The 15876-nt window shown below is 46.9% G+C and overlaps 1 protein-coding gene across 4 annotated transcripts in view; it reads left to right on the top strand.

Moving 5' to 3' along the window:
• The first annotated feature begins 482 nt into the window (after positions 1-482).
• Positions 483-15876, top strand: part of UBE2E3 (ubiquitin conjugating enzyme E2 E3) — a 99211-nt gene continuing 83817 nt past the window's right edge. For 2 of the 4 annotated variants that reach the window (XR_009558353.1, XM_035133777.2), the window contains exons 1-3: positions 483-615; positions 2668-2870; positions 5324-5374. Coding sequence is in view for 3 of the 4 variants with exons in the window: in XM_035133777.2 (XP_034989668.1) it covers positions 550-615; positions 2668-2870; positions 5324-5374 (320 nt within the window). In the remaining variant the exon portion in view is untranslated. Of the gene's footprint in view, positions 616-814; positions 957-1371; positions 1610-2667; positions 2871-5323; positions 5375-15876 lie in introns of those variants that run through there. The other 2 variants (XM_035133791.2, XM_035133783.2) reach the window with 2 other exon arrangements.

The raw sequence follows: 15876 nt of genomic DNA, 5'->3' as shown, positions 1-15876 counted from the left end.
GGGAGCGGTGTGTGTGTTAAGTGTTCCCCCATGGGATGTCTAGGGGTGGGGTGAAGGGGGGGGGACTGATGAGGGCCTCCAGGAGCCATTGCTAAAACAAGAGCCAGGGTTCAAAGTTGCTCTTGGTGGGGTGTCTCTGCACAGGCACCAACTCTTTGTCCTTGGCCAGCACTGAGGAAAGCAGGCACCCTGCAAAGGTAAAGCGCGCGCGCGCGCGCCCCGGCCCACAGGAGCGCGCGCGCGCCCTGCCAGCCGAGTAAAGCGAGCGAGCGAGCGCCGCCCCCCTCCACCGTTGCTGCCACCTTCTCCCTGTCAACTCTCCACCCCTCCCACCACGACACCCCCCCCTCCGCGCGCCAACCCGCTCCTTCCTCCGAGTCCGTTTGGAACTTTGCTGACTGCAAGGTTCTGGAGCCGAACGTAGCGACACAAGGGGGCGGAGGCGGTGGAACGTTCGATCCTTGCCTCGTTCCATCCGGCCTTTCCTCCCCCGGGGAAAGCGGGGCGGGGGAGTGGGGGGGGGAGAGCGTGAGAAAGAGGGAGCTCTTGATGATCCCCGAGCCACGTTGCCCCCTACCCCGCCGCGGGAGCTCGCTTGGAGGAAACGGTGCGAAGGTGGGGATTGGTGGTGGGGCGGGGGGGGGGGAGGAGAGGCGGCAAAGGGGAAATAAATAAATAAATTAGGAGGCCTCTGCAGCACCACCCTCCGGCCATCGAGCCGCACTGCACCTCCCCCTTACTCACTCACTCTCCCCCCCACCCCACCCCCCCGCTCCGACTCTCAATGTTCCACACTGCCCGGCCACAGAGCCTCCTCTGCTGCTTTATTTCAACGCCCCCCCCCGCCCCCGGGGCTGCTTCCATCCCCTCCAAGGACATTTTCTCTCCCCTGCCCTCCCCCCTCCCGTCCATCCCTCCCCCCTCCGAGCTAACGTCGGGACAGGACGCCTGCGAAGGTAAAAGGAGAAACGGGTTAGGTGGCTGCAGCAGGAGCCTGGGCGAGCATGGTGGGGGGAGGAGGAGAGAAGAGGAGGAGGAGGAGGGAAAAAGGAGCGCGGCGCCCGAGGTTGGAAGGGGGGGGGGGCGTTGAAGGAAGAAAGAGAGATTGGTAGAGGGAGCTTTGTTCTTGTTTTCAGCGCTTGCTGCCTGGCGGTGGCCGGCAGAGCCGGAGGAGCCGAGACTTGAGTTCACGCCTCACTTGGTGTGCACACACCACGCTGGTAGTGTGTGTGCGGGGGGGGGGGGAGAGGCTCCTGCCATAGCAGCCCCTCCATACCCTCCTGGCTGGGAGCTCGGCTCTCCCTACAAAGGGGGGGGGGAGACGGCGACGTCTCTCTCTCTCTGTGAGAGAGGGAGCGCGGGGTGGTGGTGGGGGGGGCAGAGCTGCAATTTTTGCCCTCCTGCAATTTCCGACGAGGATCCTCTGGTTTTTCCTCCTCTTCTAAAAAGAGAAGAAAATATATAGATATATAATACAAATATTCCAAGCCCTCCGATCCGAGCCTCCCTGGATGTGTTTTTTTGTTAGAGGGGGCAGGAGAAAAAAAATATGTCGGTCTGTTTTGTAGAAACTGATCAAGACTCGGTGGCGTTGAAAGCTTTGCAGAAGGTGCAGTTTGAATTATGCTTCTTCTTTTCTCTCTCTCTCTCTCCCCCTTTCCCTCTCTCTCCCTCCTCCTCCTCCTCCTTTCCAGCCTGCTCGGTGGTGACCAAATGCAATTCTTGCTGCCGGCCGTGTAAATAGAACCCGAGCTCGCGCGGGTTTCTCTGGACGGAGAGAAAAGCATTTGAGTCTGAAATAGCAAATCCTCTCCAGCCCTTTAAATACAGGGAAACGAGAGGGAGTGGGTGGTGTTGGTGGGGGTTTATTTCTCACCCCCCCTCCCAATTTGTGTATCAGCTTAAGTCTTGGGGGGGTGGGGTGGGGGGTGAAGGAGGAGATATGTCTGCCTTGACCCCCTCTTCTCCAGTGTAAATATTTAGAAGGTATTACTGACTTAAAGGGGAAAAAAAGCCTATATTTTTTTGGCAAGCCTCTGCTATTTACAACGTGTCATAAGTTATTAATGCTCTTGCCTGAGTACTCTGCTAAATCTGCCTCATGCCTCCGAACAAAGTAGACAATTGACGTACTGTCTGAAGAATTGGGGAGTGTGTTGTGTGCGTGTGTGTGTGTGGGGGGGGAGAAGGACGCATGATAGGATTTGGAGGTGGGAAGAGAAAATCCATTTTTTTAAAAAAAAATCTTTTTAAAACATTCATAAACATTGAAACTGTTGCATTGGAACCTCAAACTGAGACCTTATTTTGGTCAGCCCTATTTCCCCCTTTCATACACCCCCCCCCATGTAAATCTTCATCATGACCAGTTTAAGGGGCACTAAATAAGTAGGCTTGCAGATGACGGGATTGAATGAATAGCCCTTCACTGGGTGGAACTGATTTTTATTTAATTATTATGTGCAGGGGAGAAACGTAACATCAACAATCAACACACAGTCATAATAAAGAGGAATCAAAAGATTTGTTGTTCTTGGGTGAATTACAATAGAGTATAGCTTCAGTAGTCTTGGCCACCAAATGTATAACTAACGTCATATTTATTTTCCTGGAAATTGATGTGTTTTTTTTTCTTTTTGTCCCTCCTCTTTGCTCCTTCCCTGAAAGTTTTCCAAGATGTCCAGTGACAGGCAGAGGTCAGATGACGAAAGTCCAAGTACTAGCAGTGGGAGTTCAGATGCAGATCAGAGGGACCCACCGGCTCCTGAACCCGAGGAGCAAGAAGAGAGGAAGCCTTCTTCCACCCAGCAGAAGAAAAACGCCAAACTCTCCAGCAAAACGACCGCCAAGCTCTCCACTAGTGCTAAAAGGTAATGTGTCCCATACAGCCGGTAGGAATTTTTGAGGGAGAAAGGTTTTATTTTTGTTTGTTTGTTTGTTTTGCAAACAAGGGAAGGTCTTTAAGATGAACTAACAAACTTTGAGAGACCCACATGGAAATAGTCCGTGGATTAAGAGGTCTCTTTCTAACACCACGTCAGCGGTGGCGGTTGAACGGATCAGAGCAGAGTTGTGACGATTGCGCTGTTGGGTTGACCCCGTGATTCTTGGGCCCTGCCCAAAGTGAGTGTGTTAAATGGGGTGTCGAGTTGTGAACTGCTTTGCCCCTGTATGTGTGTGCTGGGGGCGCTGCTTCCATTCACTTTGCCCACTCATAGAGCAGCTCCAGTTTCTCCTGGGCAGTGTGGCGTCATCACGAGAGGTCCGTTCATCCATGGACATTCATACCTGGATCTGAATGCTTTAACTCTTTCTTTTGGTGGGAATGAGAGGAAATGGGACGATTCATCATTTGGCTTGGGTCGGATGCTGTATAAGAGCACTTGGCGAGAAACGACTCATTTTTGCTCTTTTTCTTTTTTGGAACCTCATTCATGCTCATCCATAGAAAGGTTTTTTGTTTGGTTGAAATGCAAGCAGGTGTGGTAGCTTGAGTGCCTTTTACCTCATCGGAACTACAGATTAATGACTGCCCTTCTACCTTGAAAGTTTCAAAAACTTGAGAGGAACCTGATAGAGGCTCCCTCTGTGCATCTACGATTTGCAGCTTTCTGAAGATCCTCACTCACGGCTTAATTTTCTTCAACAGCCTTCTGAATTGGGCAAACTTAAAATGCCTTGTTGATCTCTGCCTCTTTGGAGATAACCCAGTAATCATTTCCTCGAAGCTCACTTTTCGCTAGGAATCTGCGTTACATTCTCCAGTAGTGTACAGTATCTGACAAATGGCACCAAAGATATTTAAGAGTGCAGCAATCTCCCACAAAGTCAGTGGGAGTGTTTAACACTTATTTCAGAGTGGGCCTGTATGTTTGGAGGGTGCGTGTTGGAATATGCTGATGCCAAACTCCACACGTTCATTAGCAGCTCTGAAACTTTGCCTTGCAGGTGGGCAGTCCTGTTGAAATGACTGGAGGGGCATGTTAGCTTTTACCATCTGCTGCTTTTACACCGAATAGTATCCAAACACACCCCTGTGTTGCAAAAAGTACGTCAGCAATATCCAAGGCAACACGATGACCATAAACAATATGAAAATCTTTATGGAATTACTTCAAAACATAAAAAAGTAATAAACTGAAATCTTTGAAAGTCACTGAAAGTCTCTGAACGTCTTTAAATGGGGGGGGGGAATGATAAGAAGTGGATCTTTTGTGTAACTTCTGATGGATTTAAGGTAACTTTTGCTAGCGGCTGACTAGGTATTTATATAGTAAGTTTACTGCTGATACATAAATCCAGTGAGTGATTCTTTTAATATCCTGCTTGATCTTGTAAAATCTTAGCTCTGTGTGTTCTTTGACCTGATGTTTTGTGTAAATTCATGTATGGTACAAATCCAGAGCAATTTCATCTAAATCATTTGTCATTGCCATGGATCTACTACAGGCAAAACATAAAATATCTGAACTTTGTAAAATTAGCAGTAAAATCCCCTTCCCTTCAAAAGCGAGAGAGAGAGAGAGAGAGAGAATATTTTGTTATTGGAGCAAAATGACAAAGCTTCCTTCTTTTGATGACTTCTATTAACTGTAGCAAAACTGGCGAAACGTTTTCTCTCGGGATCCAAGCATCTTTATAACTGCTGTCCAGAGATACCATCTGGGCTGAAATCACAACTGATAGATCAGTGTTTGTTTTATTTTACGGGGTTTCTAGAAAAGAAAAGAAAAACGTTTCGTGGGTTTGAGGAGAGAAAGCAGCTGAAGGATGTCAAGGCTTAGTTCCAGGCACCTGGCTGCATATATACCAAGGTGATCGAAATGCTAAAAGTCACTATTGGCAGCAGGAGAAGCATTGCTTTTAAAAAAAAAGTGTCCTTGTTTATCATGCAGCAGCCTTGGCTACAACTCCCAGGCAATGTTGGTAGAAAAGTCATTCTCAAATATGCTTCTGTTTTCCTCCTCTCCCCCTCCCTCCCGGGTCTCATTTGCATATAAGATTAAAAAGAAAAAATGCCTCCTAAAGAGCGGCTGGAAATCCCTGAGACTCACTTTCCTGAGGGCTCGGTGGGAATTCCCACCTGGCTGAGGTGCAAATGCTCTATTTAGCGTCATAGCTAAGAAGGAAAGCTGCAAAGTTTTTCCTCTGTTCTGGGATTTGGGTTATGCCTCTGAGAACAAAGAGGAAGCAGCCATGTTAGCATTACTGAAGCAAAACCAATCTTGCATTTAACTGCATGGTGGTAGAGGGCAGTGTAATTCCCCGGTATATTCCTCAGGCTCTCGCAAACGCTCTGTGTCTCTTCTCATTTTGCCAACAGGATTCAAAAGGAGCTGGCTGAAATAACCCTGGACCCACCTCCCAACTGCAGGTACGGGGGAAACCCACCAAACTTATGGGTTTTTTTGGGGGGGAGAGGGGTGGCCGCGGTGTGTGTGTGTGTGTGTGTGTGTGTGTGTGAGAGTGTGCCAACGAGGGCAGAAACCGGGAGGGGGGGTGGGGAGTTAGTGTGAACAGAGGAACGCTCGGCGTTAGACAGATGTGTCGCTCTGCAATATTTGCAAGTGGATTTAAGATAAATCAGGAATTGGGTGAGGAACAAGTGTAGCCAGATGCTGGATAGAACGTACCATGAAGCTTTGATTGTTAGCTACACAGGGTAGGTGTCACCCTTGCTGGAAATAGTAGCCCTGGTTGACAAGTGTTATGTTTGCATGAGAGAAATTGTCATTATAGACGGGATTTCTTGTTAGCTCAGACTTATGGAATGGTGTGTTGGAATTGGAAGTTAAAGCAGGTAACCTCCTGGGTTGTTGGTTTTTCTACGATTGCGCTCTGCTTTTTCTTTCTTTTTGAAAGAAAGTTGTAAGTGCAGCATCTGGAAGTTTGGTTTTCTGGGCAGACAAGAGTCCTGCGATAAAGAGGCATTGTAAACACAACTCGGAGACTCTTGGGAGCGGTGGAAGCTTTTAGCAAAGGAGAAGGGCAAGTTGGTGCGAATGAATGAATGCTTGTCTCTCTCTCTCTCTTCTTTTTTTTAAATGTGAGAACTCTGGGGGATCTCTACAAAGAGTCACCGCTGGCTCAGCCTTTCGTTGAGAAATGGTCTGTTGTCATGCATGTGTGTGCAGTAAGCAAAACTGTGATGTGCTCCTCGAATATTCAGTGTTGGGACTGGGAAATAAAAGTTGTTCTGAACTGTGCCGGATACCTCTATTGACTTTATGCTCTTGATCAATTCTTGTACGCTTCCGTCCTCCACACCCGCTGTTTGCGTTGCAGTGTACAGTGACCAGTATATTGGAAGCATTCCTCATGTGTGAGAATATTGCACTATTCTGGCGAGGATTGCTCTTTAATTGGATTCTGGGGGAAATAGCTGTCAGAGCCTAAGTGGCTTTTTTTTTTTTTGCTGCTGCTGCTGTTATGTTTTGGTGCAAGCGGACTCTTTTATCACTTTTCTTACCTGCTCCAAAATAAATAAATACATCTTGACACTAGGAATTGGCGACAAAAGGGTTGACTTCTGCAGGGCAGGTCAAGCGCTATTCTGAGCTTTGTGCCGGCTCTTTGCTGCAACAGGTCTGATAGTCTGTTCTTTGTTGTTGCATTTGTGTGGATTGTTGTTGTTGTTGTGGTGCTTGTTTTGTGTTACTGCTGTGTGGTCACATCACATATCTGGTCTGGCATCCTACAATGGAAACAGCAAAGCGGGGTGATGGTAGAATGTATTAAAGAGGGAAAGAAACCCACATGCATTTGAGGCTGCTGGTAGAGAGTCTGAGCTATGGGCTTAGAGGTCCACAATTTGAATTTCGACTTGGCACTGCCATCATCTACAGTCATACTTCGGTTTGCGACCAATCAGTTTGCGACCGCCGCGGACCCGGAAGTGTTTACATCCGGGTTCCACGGCACGCAGACACGCAGAAGCGATCTGCGCAGCGTGCGCATGCGTAGAAGCGATCTATGCAGCGCACACATGCGCAGAAGCGCTCTATCGGCACTTCGCGCATGCGCAGAAGAGCCACTCTGTTTACGACGTACTCGGGGAGCGACCGGCTCCCCGGAACGAATTGCGGTCGTAAACCGAGGTATGACTGTAGCTCTAAACTGACTTATCAGAGTGAATTCCCAGCCCTGCCTGAAGGAACTGCGGATTGAACCTCCTTTCTGCATGCCAGGTAGATGCTCTCCTTCTAAGTTCTGGCTCTCTCCCCCTGCAACCTCTCCGCCCCAGAATATTACGTTCTTGCAACCTTGCAGTGTTTTCGTAAAGTTCGCCGAGGCTGAAGTTGGCAGTCTTCAACCTGCAGATTGTTAAATTCATAGCTGAACTGGGAGATGAGGCAGAGGCAGCCTCTCCGGACCATTTCTCCTCGTCCCACTCCCCTCTGCCTTTGGCCCGCCTTCCCTGCTGTGCAGCACAGCTGCAATCCTGTTTTCCTGGACCAGGTAGCATAAACAGTTAATTTAAAGGCAAAACGGCAAGATTTGGGTGGTAACCTGAAAATTGTTCTATAACCTATGTGAAGTGTTTCAAGCACACAGGGAAAACGCTACACAAATACCGGCGGCGAATGATACGTTGCGCCAGGGAAAGAAGTATTTGCTTCTCTGAAAGTAGATTTTATCGTGCTGGGCAGCACATGTGGTTCTTCCCATCCTTCCTTTCTGTTTGATGCACTGCGTGGGTTTGGAGAACTTTGGAATCCAGTAAGACTGCACGCAGTGAGAGGGGTGGGGGGGCTTATTGGTCTGTGGGTTTATTTTTGTTCTTGTTTGTAGTGTGTTCTTGTGGTGTAGTGGTTAAGACATGTAATCTGGGGAACCGGGTTCTTGTCTCCGCTCCTCCACATGCAGCTGCCGGGTGACCTTGGGCTAGTCACACTTCTCTGAAGTCTCTCAGCCCCACTCACCTCACAGAGTGTTTGTTGTGGGGGAGGAAGGGAAAGGAGAATGTTAGCTGCTTTGAGACTCCTTAGGGTAGTGATAAAGCGGGATATCAAATCCAAACTCTTCTTATTCATTTTGTTTTTTTATCTTGCGTTGTTACGTTCTGAGGTCAACAGATGAAGGGCGGCATGCAACTTGGATAAACATATAGTAAAATGACAATAAACTCCATAGTTGTTCTTCCTTGAAAGCAAAGAGAGTGCAGGAAGGAAATGATAACATTAAAAAGAGAAATCGGGAGTGGATACAGTCATACGTCGGTTTAAGTACACTTCAGTTTGAGTACTTTCAGTTTAAGTACTCCGCGGAACCGTCTGGAACGGATTAATCGACATTTCATTACTTTCAATGGGAAAGTTCGTTTCAGGTTAAGTACGCTTCAGGTTACCTACAGACTTCCGGAACCAATTGTATACTTAAACCGAGGTGCCACTGTATTTTTCTTTTAAAAAGCTCCTGGAGTACGAGAAATACCCAGGGGTAAAAATCCTTGAGGTCCACTGTCTATGCCATGCGTGCCATCTTGCCCCCGCGATTCACAGGGCTGCGCAAAATCAGCATGCCATGCTAGTAACGCCCCCATGGAACTTTGAGGGGGCCTGGCCCCTTCATTGAATTTTTTTTGGGGGGGCCCAGCCCCCCAGCCCTCCTACATGGTGTGTCTGGTCTATGCAGAGAGGTCTCGGAAGAAAGGGTGGCGCTGTGGTCCAAACCACTGAGCCTCTTGGGCTTGCCGATCAGTAGGCGGTTCAAATCCCTGCGACGGGGTGAGCTCCCGTTGTTCTGTCCCAGCTCCTGCCAACCTAGCAGTTCGAAGCACGCCAGTGCAAGTAGATAAACAGATACTGCTGTGGCAGGAAGCTAAATGGCGTTTCCATGCCCTCTGGTTTCCGTCACGGTGTTTCATTACGCCAGAAGCGGTTTAGTCATGCTGGCCACATGACCTGGAAAGCTGTCTGCGGACAAACGCCACCTCTCTTGGCCTGAAAGCGAGATGAGCCCTGCAACCCCTTAGTCGCCTTTGACTGGACTTAACCGTCCAGGGGTCCTTTACCATTTTTTTACCTTAATGGCGTGTCTGGTCTATGCAGAGAGGTCTCGGAAGAAAGGAACCACCTGTCTCTTTGCAGCGATAGGCACCATGGGCTAAGGGATTCTCTTTCTCCCCACCAGATCTCATTCCAGAGGACTGTAAGGGAAAGGTAGTCTCTCTCTCCTGCCTCTTGGGATGCCCTGCCCACCCAAACAGGCTTGCACTTCTCACCTTGAGGAGGTTGTAGGTATGGTGAAAGAATTCTTAGTTTGTGAACGCTATGCTTTCCAGGGGTCAACTTAGGATCTCTACCCCCCCCCCCAAAAAAAACCCCTGTTGAGAGGCCCTTCCTCTCTTTATGTTCTTGGTGATGTATACAGAACTCAGGTAGGGGCATCTCACAGAGTTCAGGTGATTATGGCCCCCAGTGTGGAACCAATGGCCATATTTTTGGAATTCTGCCAGTTTTTTGACAACAGTGGATAAATCTCTGGAAATTACCTATGTTCACTTGTAAAAGTTTGACTGAGTTTTTAATGTGTTTTCGCCGATAATTATTTTACATATATTTGTCAGTAGTTCTTGTTTTCGCTACACTTTTAGGGTGTGCTCTTCTTAAGGGAGGTCTCTGATAAAGCAGCTTGCTTGGAAAGTTTGATAAACAGCTCCCGGTTAAAAATAATAAGCATGGACACTCTGCCCTCTTGCAGGCTTGAAGCGAAGAGAACGTAAATGCTGAAATATTTGGAATGTCCCGCTCTAATTTATGGGAAAGAATGCTTCCTTCACCTGATACAAATTTGTTCACAAGGCTTTTGCTTTATTTTGTTTTTGGTGGTGGTTTTTTTTATTAAAAAAAAGAGGTTGTTGGATTCTACAACAGCGTTACAGTATTGGGGGAGCTGTTTTGTTAGGGAATTCCCAGTACCTTGGAAGCTCAGGGTGTCTTCCAATCGTACTCTTTAAACGGTTTTAAGGGCCATTTCGTAAACTGCATTTTGTCTTCAGAAACCACTTCCTAAGTATATAAATATGTGTGCCTTATGAAGGGCCCTTGTGTGCAAATAAACAGCAAATTACTGTTTGCAAATGACTCGCGAGCAATGACTGGAAATCCCTTTTCTGGGACGTGTTTTGGCAAAAGCTGCAATTTGCACATGTGGGCAGCTTTTAGAAATCACACTGCACTTTGTACCTGGGAACCGGCGCCCAAAATATACCATAGGAAGATAATAATTATAAAAAGCATTTCTACATAGTGCATTTCAGACATGCAGAGCGCGTCATGTAGATTATGAAATGAAATCGTTATCACAGACATTACCCCGTTAAACAACATCCTCACTGTTAAGCGACAGGCTCAGAATGTTTACAACAATAAAGGCAGGGCATTGTTTCTTGTGCAGCCAATGCGAGGCTCAGAATAGTAGCTTTTCTTGGTGAGCTTGTGTTCCAAGTGAGATTTGAACCCAGAACATCCTTGCTTGCGGTTCCTGCTCCTGGCTGCTACACAGCATTGGGGAGGGTTACGGCCTCTTCGCCTTTTGCCCGTTCTGCTTCTGCAAATGGGATGAAAAGCTACAGTTGACTAGCATTCCCATCTGATTTTAAAACGATGCTCTCTCTGCTTTCTGTCTTGCATTAATTATCGTCGCAGGCAATCCATTCCAGATTTGAAAGCCTGCTTAGCGTCACTCGTGCAAATGTCCTGGATTCAGAGCAGCAAGAAGAAACTGTTGTACTTTGTAGGTTGTGTTGGCACAACGCGGAGACGCACCAGGTTGCCAGGTGCACTGCAAACACTTTGGTTTGGAATTGCCTACGTCATATTTATTTTCTTACGGTGCCAGAACTTGGGTGAGAAGGTTCTCCGTCATTAAAAGTGGAACTTGATAGCAACATAACTCCGCTTACAACTTTAGTACTGCTAAGCAGGAAAAAAAGTGAGGCATCGGAGGCGGGGCGGGGAGAGTGCTCTGCTTTGAATGGAAAACCAGTCTCTCCATTGTTTAAAGCTCCAACGTTTCAGGGTAATAGGGATTCGCAACAGACCCAGTTAGATGCTGCCAAGAGTGATTTCTCGTCGTCCGAGCTAAAAAGTAATCACAAATGGTAAGAGGAAGCTTGGCTTCTTCCCGTGCCAGAACGATACTAATATGCGAAGGAAATGATTGGATTACTTTGGGGGTTGCTGTGTGTTATTTTGTTTATATGTATAATTAGGAAGCCACTGTGGTAAATGTAATTGGGGATAATTTACCGTGCAGCAAACGTTAGCTTTCCTCACTGACTAGCAGCACTGCAAACATCTCTGCTTGCTCCATAATACAATTATGTTTATCACCCTTTATCTGATGAACGTGAATATTCAGTGGTTTTTTGCCGACAATTTGGCTTGCAATTTATTTATTTGCTGTTTATTTGTTTGTCGGAGCTAGAGCTATATTCACACATACAAACCCTCACCAAATTTGGCAGCGTTGCTGTTAGATTTCAATTTCTGTGTGATTTTTTTTGAGCTTCGTTCTCACTCTTCCCCCCCGCCATCCACTTAACATTCCCATGTAACAGCTTCTTATATTTCACCTGATTTGACCTCTTTGTACTCAACACTTGGAGAGGACAGGCCTTTCCCATCTTGGCCATTTGCTGATGCACATCCAAGACATTTGCAAGCAGTAGTTTAATGTGTCAATGAGACAAATCCATGTTTCATTTCATTTCACTTCACTTCACTTCACTTCATTTATTTATTTATTGCATTCATGCATTATTGCTCAAGGTCTCTACTCCTCTACCCACTTCTCTTTCACCTTCACAACAACCCTGTGAGGTTGGCTCAAAGGGACAGTGACTGATCTCAGGTCACCGAGTGAGCTTCATGGGTGAGTGGGGATTTGAACTTGGAGTTTCTCAGTCTGAGTCTTGATGCTCCAACCTTGGGATGGGGAGCCAGCGGCGCTTCAGACATTGCCAAACTCCCAACTCCCAACCCCAGCCAGCATGACCAATGTATGGTCAGGGTTAATGGGAGCTGTACTCCACAACATCTGGAGGGCCACAAGTTCCTCACCTCTGCTCTAACCATTATACCACACTGCTTTGGAAACACAAGCCAATAAGGTGTTGACTGTGGATGCTCAGCGTGTGGATGGGGAGAGCGATATACATGCAAGCCCCACCCCAGTGTCCTTGAAGCTGTTTTGCCCTCCCTTACTCCTCAACCTTCCTTGTGTTATGTTGGAAACATCTGCAGTGGGCTTCTATTCCTGTTTTCCTGGTTTTTTTTGCTTAACTTGTCCATGATTACATAGAGGGTTCAAGGGAACACGAGGAGAAGCCCCCTGCAGACCTCCCTCCTGTAACATTAAGGGGAGGGGCAAACTCTCTGCCTGATGAAGGAGGTGGCAGGCAAGCTTACCTTGGGAGCACATTCCCCAGTTGAGGGGCTTCCACTAAAAAGGCCTCCTCCCCACACCACAGACACCTGGAGAAGGCCTTTTGCTGAAGATCTTAGAGCAGTGTTTCCCAAACTTGGGTCTCCAGCTGTATTTGGACTACAACTCCCATCATCCCTCCCTAGCTAGCAGGACCAGTGGTCAGCAATGATGGGAATTGTAGTCCAAAAACAGCCGGCGACCCGAGTTTGGGGGAGAGAGACACTGTCTTGGGAGTATAGACGAGATAAGTGGTCCATCAGGATTACTGTCCTCAAGCCATAAAGGCCAAAAAGACGACTTCGGATTTACTGTAGCCCAGAAACTCATTGGGAGTTGGGATTGGCACAACAAACTGGCAGAAGAGAGGTGTGATGTGATGGCAACCACTTAGCCTCACAGCTGCTTTGACTAGGGCAGCGGGTATCACTAACACCCAAACTGCAAGCCCATTTGTACAGGAGGAGTGCAGCCTTGTTGAGTGTGGCATGGGTACCACACATGAATCTCCGTTTTGTCTGGATTGAGTTATTGGCCTTCATCTAATCTGTTGCCACTGGTTTAGCACCGCCTCACCTGAAGTGAAACAAAAATTAAAGGTCATGAAACTTTGGCATCATTAGATCTGAGACCAGGGATTGTGCCTGTATGTATATGGACTCCCTGATCTTGGTATAGGTTTTTGCCCTTATATTTTTCATGTGCTATTGTTCTTTGTGCTTCCTTTCCCTTCACTTCCTGGCCTTCAGACCCGTTTCAGTAGTAGCCTACTATTCTCCTGGTGCACTGGCTGCACTGGCTCCTAGTGGGGTACAGGATCAGATTTAAGGTGCTGGTTTTGACCTTTAAAGCCCTATGTGGCTTGGGACCCTCGTACCTACGGGACCGCCTCTCCTGGTATGCCCCTCGGAGGACCTTAAGGTCCACAAATAACAATATTTTGGAGATCCCGAGCCATAAGGTGGCTAGATTGGCCTCAACTAGGGCCAGGGCCTTTTCAGTATTGGCCCCGACTTGGTGGAACGCTCTTTCACAGGAGACCAGGGACCTGCGGGATTTGTCATCTTTCCGCAGGGCCTGCAAGACGGAGCTGTTCCGCCTGGCCTTTGGATTTTGATTTGGGCCATTTTAAAATGAGGCTGCATTTTAAAACAATTTGTAAATCTAAATTCTATTTTAATCTGCATTTTAATCAGTTGTTTTTCTTTCTTTTACATTTTATTATAACTTTATTGATGTCACAGGTAGGTAGCCGTGTTGGTCTGGGTCGAAGTAAAATAAAAAAATTCCTTCAGTAGCACCTTAAAGACCAACTAAGTTTTTATTTTGGTATGAGCTTTCGTATCTGAAGAAGTGTGCATGCACACGAAAGCTCATACCAAAATAAAAACTTAGTTGGTCTTTAAGGTGCTACTGAAGGAATTTTTTTTATTTTATTGATGTCAGCCGCCCTGAGCCCGGCTCTCACTGGGGAGGGCGGGGTATAAATAAAATTTTATTATTATTATTATTATTATTATTCCACAAACAGGGGTTAATTCACACCGTCATGTCTACTATAAAATGAACATGGGAGATTTTGCTTAACCCAGCTATATCAGATTTTTGCAAGGCACGCCTGCAAAAACAACAATAAAAGATATCAGAATTAATCAGTTCATGATACAATCAGGTGGAAATTGTGGGTGAGCGCTAAGGCACGTCAGCATTTGGGGGGAAAGTGGACTTTCAGTGTTGTGAGTGTGGGGTTTTAAAAATAGAACCTAGACTACAATCCAGTGCATCTCTTGTCTGAACTAAAACATACTGAGTTCAACTGGACTTAACTGCCAGAACTGAATCCTCAGGCGTGTTTTAGGCACAACCTCTTCGAAAAATCCTGCTCAGACACAATCTGCATAGTTAAGTGTTGGAGAGTTAGGTTTTAAACAGTTTTCAGTGCAGACCTTTCGGATGCTTTTATGATACCAGTCACTATAAAAGCCACTGGTAGCCTCATAAAGGTTGACTTGCCACTTCGATTGGAGCTCAACAAGCTGTGGGCTGGCCACATAAGATCAGCTGAACTTTGAGAAACAGCCAGGAGAGGACAGAAGGCAGGCAAAGGTCTCAACCTCCACCCAAAGCCAGCTATTCAGATCAGCTCAGAATTTCTCTTTTCCTCAGTCAGTTACAATTTGGAAAAGCTGGACTTTCAGCCCTGCAGTGTAGGCACAACAGTTTGGGAACAGCTTGGGCCCACAGAGCCTGTGCTGAGCACCTAATTCTAGCCTTGCCTATTCAGAAGCAAGACCCAAATAGCCTTAATAAGCCTGTGTCACAGGAATAGCCACCATGGCAACTTCCCAAAATTGCTGGGACTTCATATCCCATCATCCCTGACCATTGGCTGCCCTGGCTGGGGTTGATGGGAGATGGAGTCTAGCAATATTTTGACGGCACCCCGGTTGCCTTCTCCAAGCTTGGCCTAAAATGACTACCAAGCCTGCTGCAAATTGTTGTAGCGTTTCCCAGTTTGCTGTTTTTTCCTGGACGTGTATTTTACTCGTCTCTCTGCCCGTGAAACATGGTGCACTCAAATTCAACCTTTTGCCTGACATCCAGGGCTTAGCGCGTTTTCCTCGACAGCTGGTCACAACATTCAATTGATACACTAAGCCTGTTAAACCAAAGGCTGACAGGAAATCTGTGCCATTCACTTCCCTAGTAATCATAGCCGAGCGAGGAAGTAACCCTTCTTCTCATAAAAAAACGAAAAGGGTCAGGAGTTTCTCATCCAGGAGCTGTCCTCAGACTTTGCTTAATGTGGCTTCCTTTTGTATCTCGGCTAAACCTGAAGGGTGAATGTGTGGAGGATGTAAAATTGTAAAAAGCCACACTTCTGCAGCCGTATTTAAGGCCTTGGGTTTCCCCAACCCTGATCTCCAATACAAATTAAATGAACACTGGCCAGGTCCCTGTCATTTAGATGGTTCTCTCTCTCTCTTTTTCACAGCTGTGTAACAATACTTTCTTTCTTTTTTTTGGGGGGGGGGTTCCTCCTAAGCGCCAGCAGCCTGCAGGGGAGAATGGCATTCAATTTGAAGGAAACTTTTGGAACCCTCACCTTAGGGGAAATTTGCACTTGGCAAAAAATGCAAGTCAATTCCTCGAATGCTGTTGTGGAATTTCCTTCCTTCAGAAATGGGTTTCCACGTGTTGTTGTTGTTGTTGTTGTTGTTGTTGTTGTTGTTCCCTGTTAGGGGGAAAGAGTTCAAAAACAATGCTGCTGTTTGGACAACGCAGTTCAAAAGCAAAATTCCAAATTGGCTTTTTGTGTTCTGCCGTCTTTGAAGCACCAGCCTCTCTCCCCTCCCCCTTTATTCTCTCCGGCATATAAAGGAAATTTACTTTCCTTTAGTTTCCTCCCTTTTTTGCGAGTGAGTGCATGCGCATAAACACAACTGG

This window comes from Zootoca vivipara, chromosome 1 (genome assembly GCF_963506605.1).
Source record: "Zootoca vivipara chromosome 1, rZooViv1.1, whole genome shotgun sequence".
NCBI classification, from domain to species: domain Eukaryota; kingdom Metazoa; phylum Chordata; class Lepidosauria; order Squamata; family Lacertidae; genus Zootoca; species Zootoca vivipara.
The sequence above is the reverse complement of the archived record's forward strand: the minus strand, read 5'-3'. Positions and strand labels throughout refer to the sequence as shown.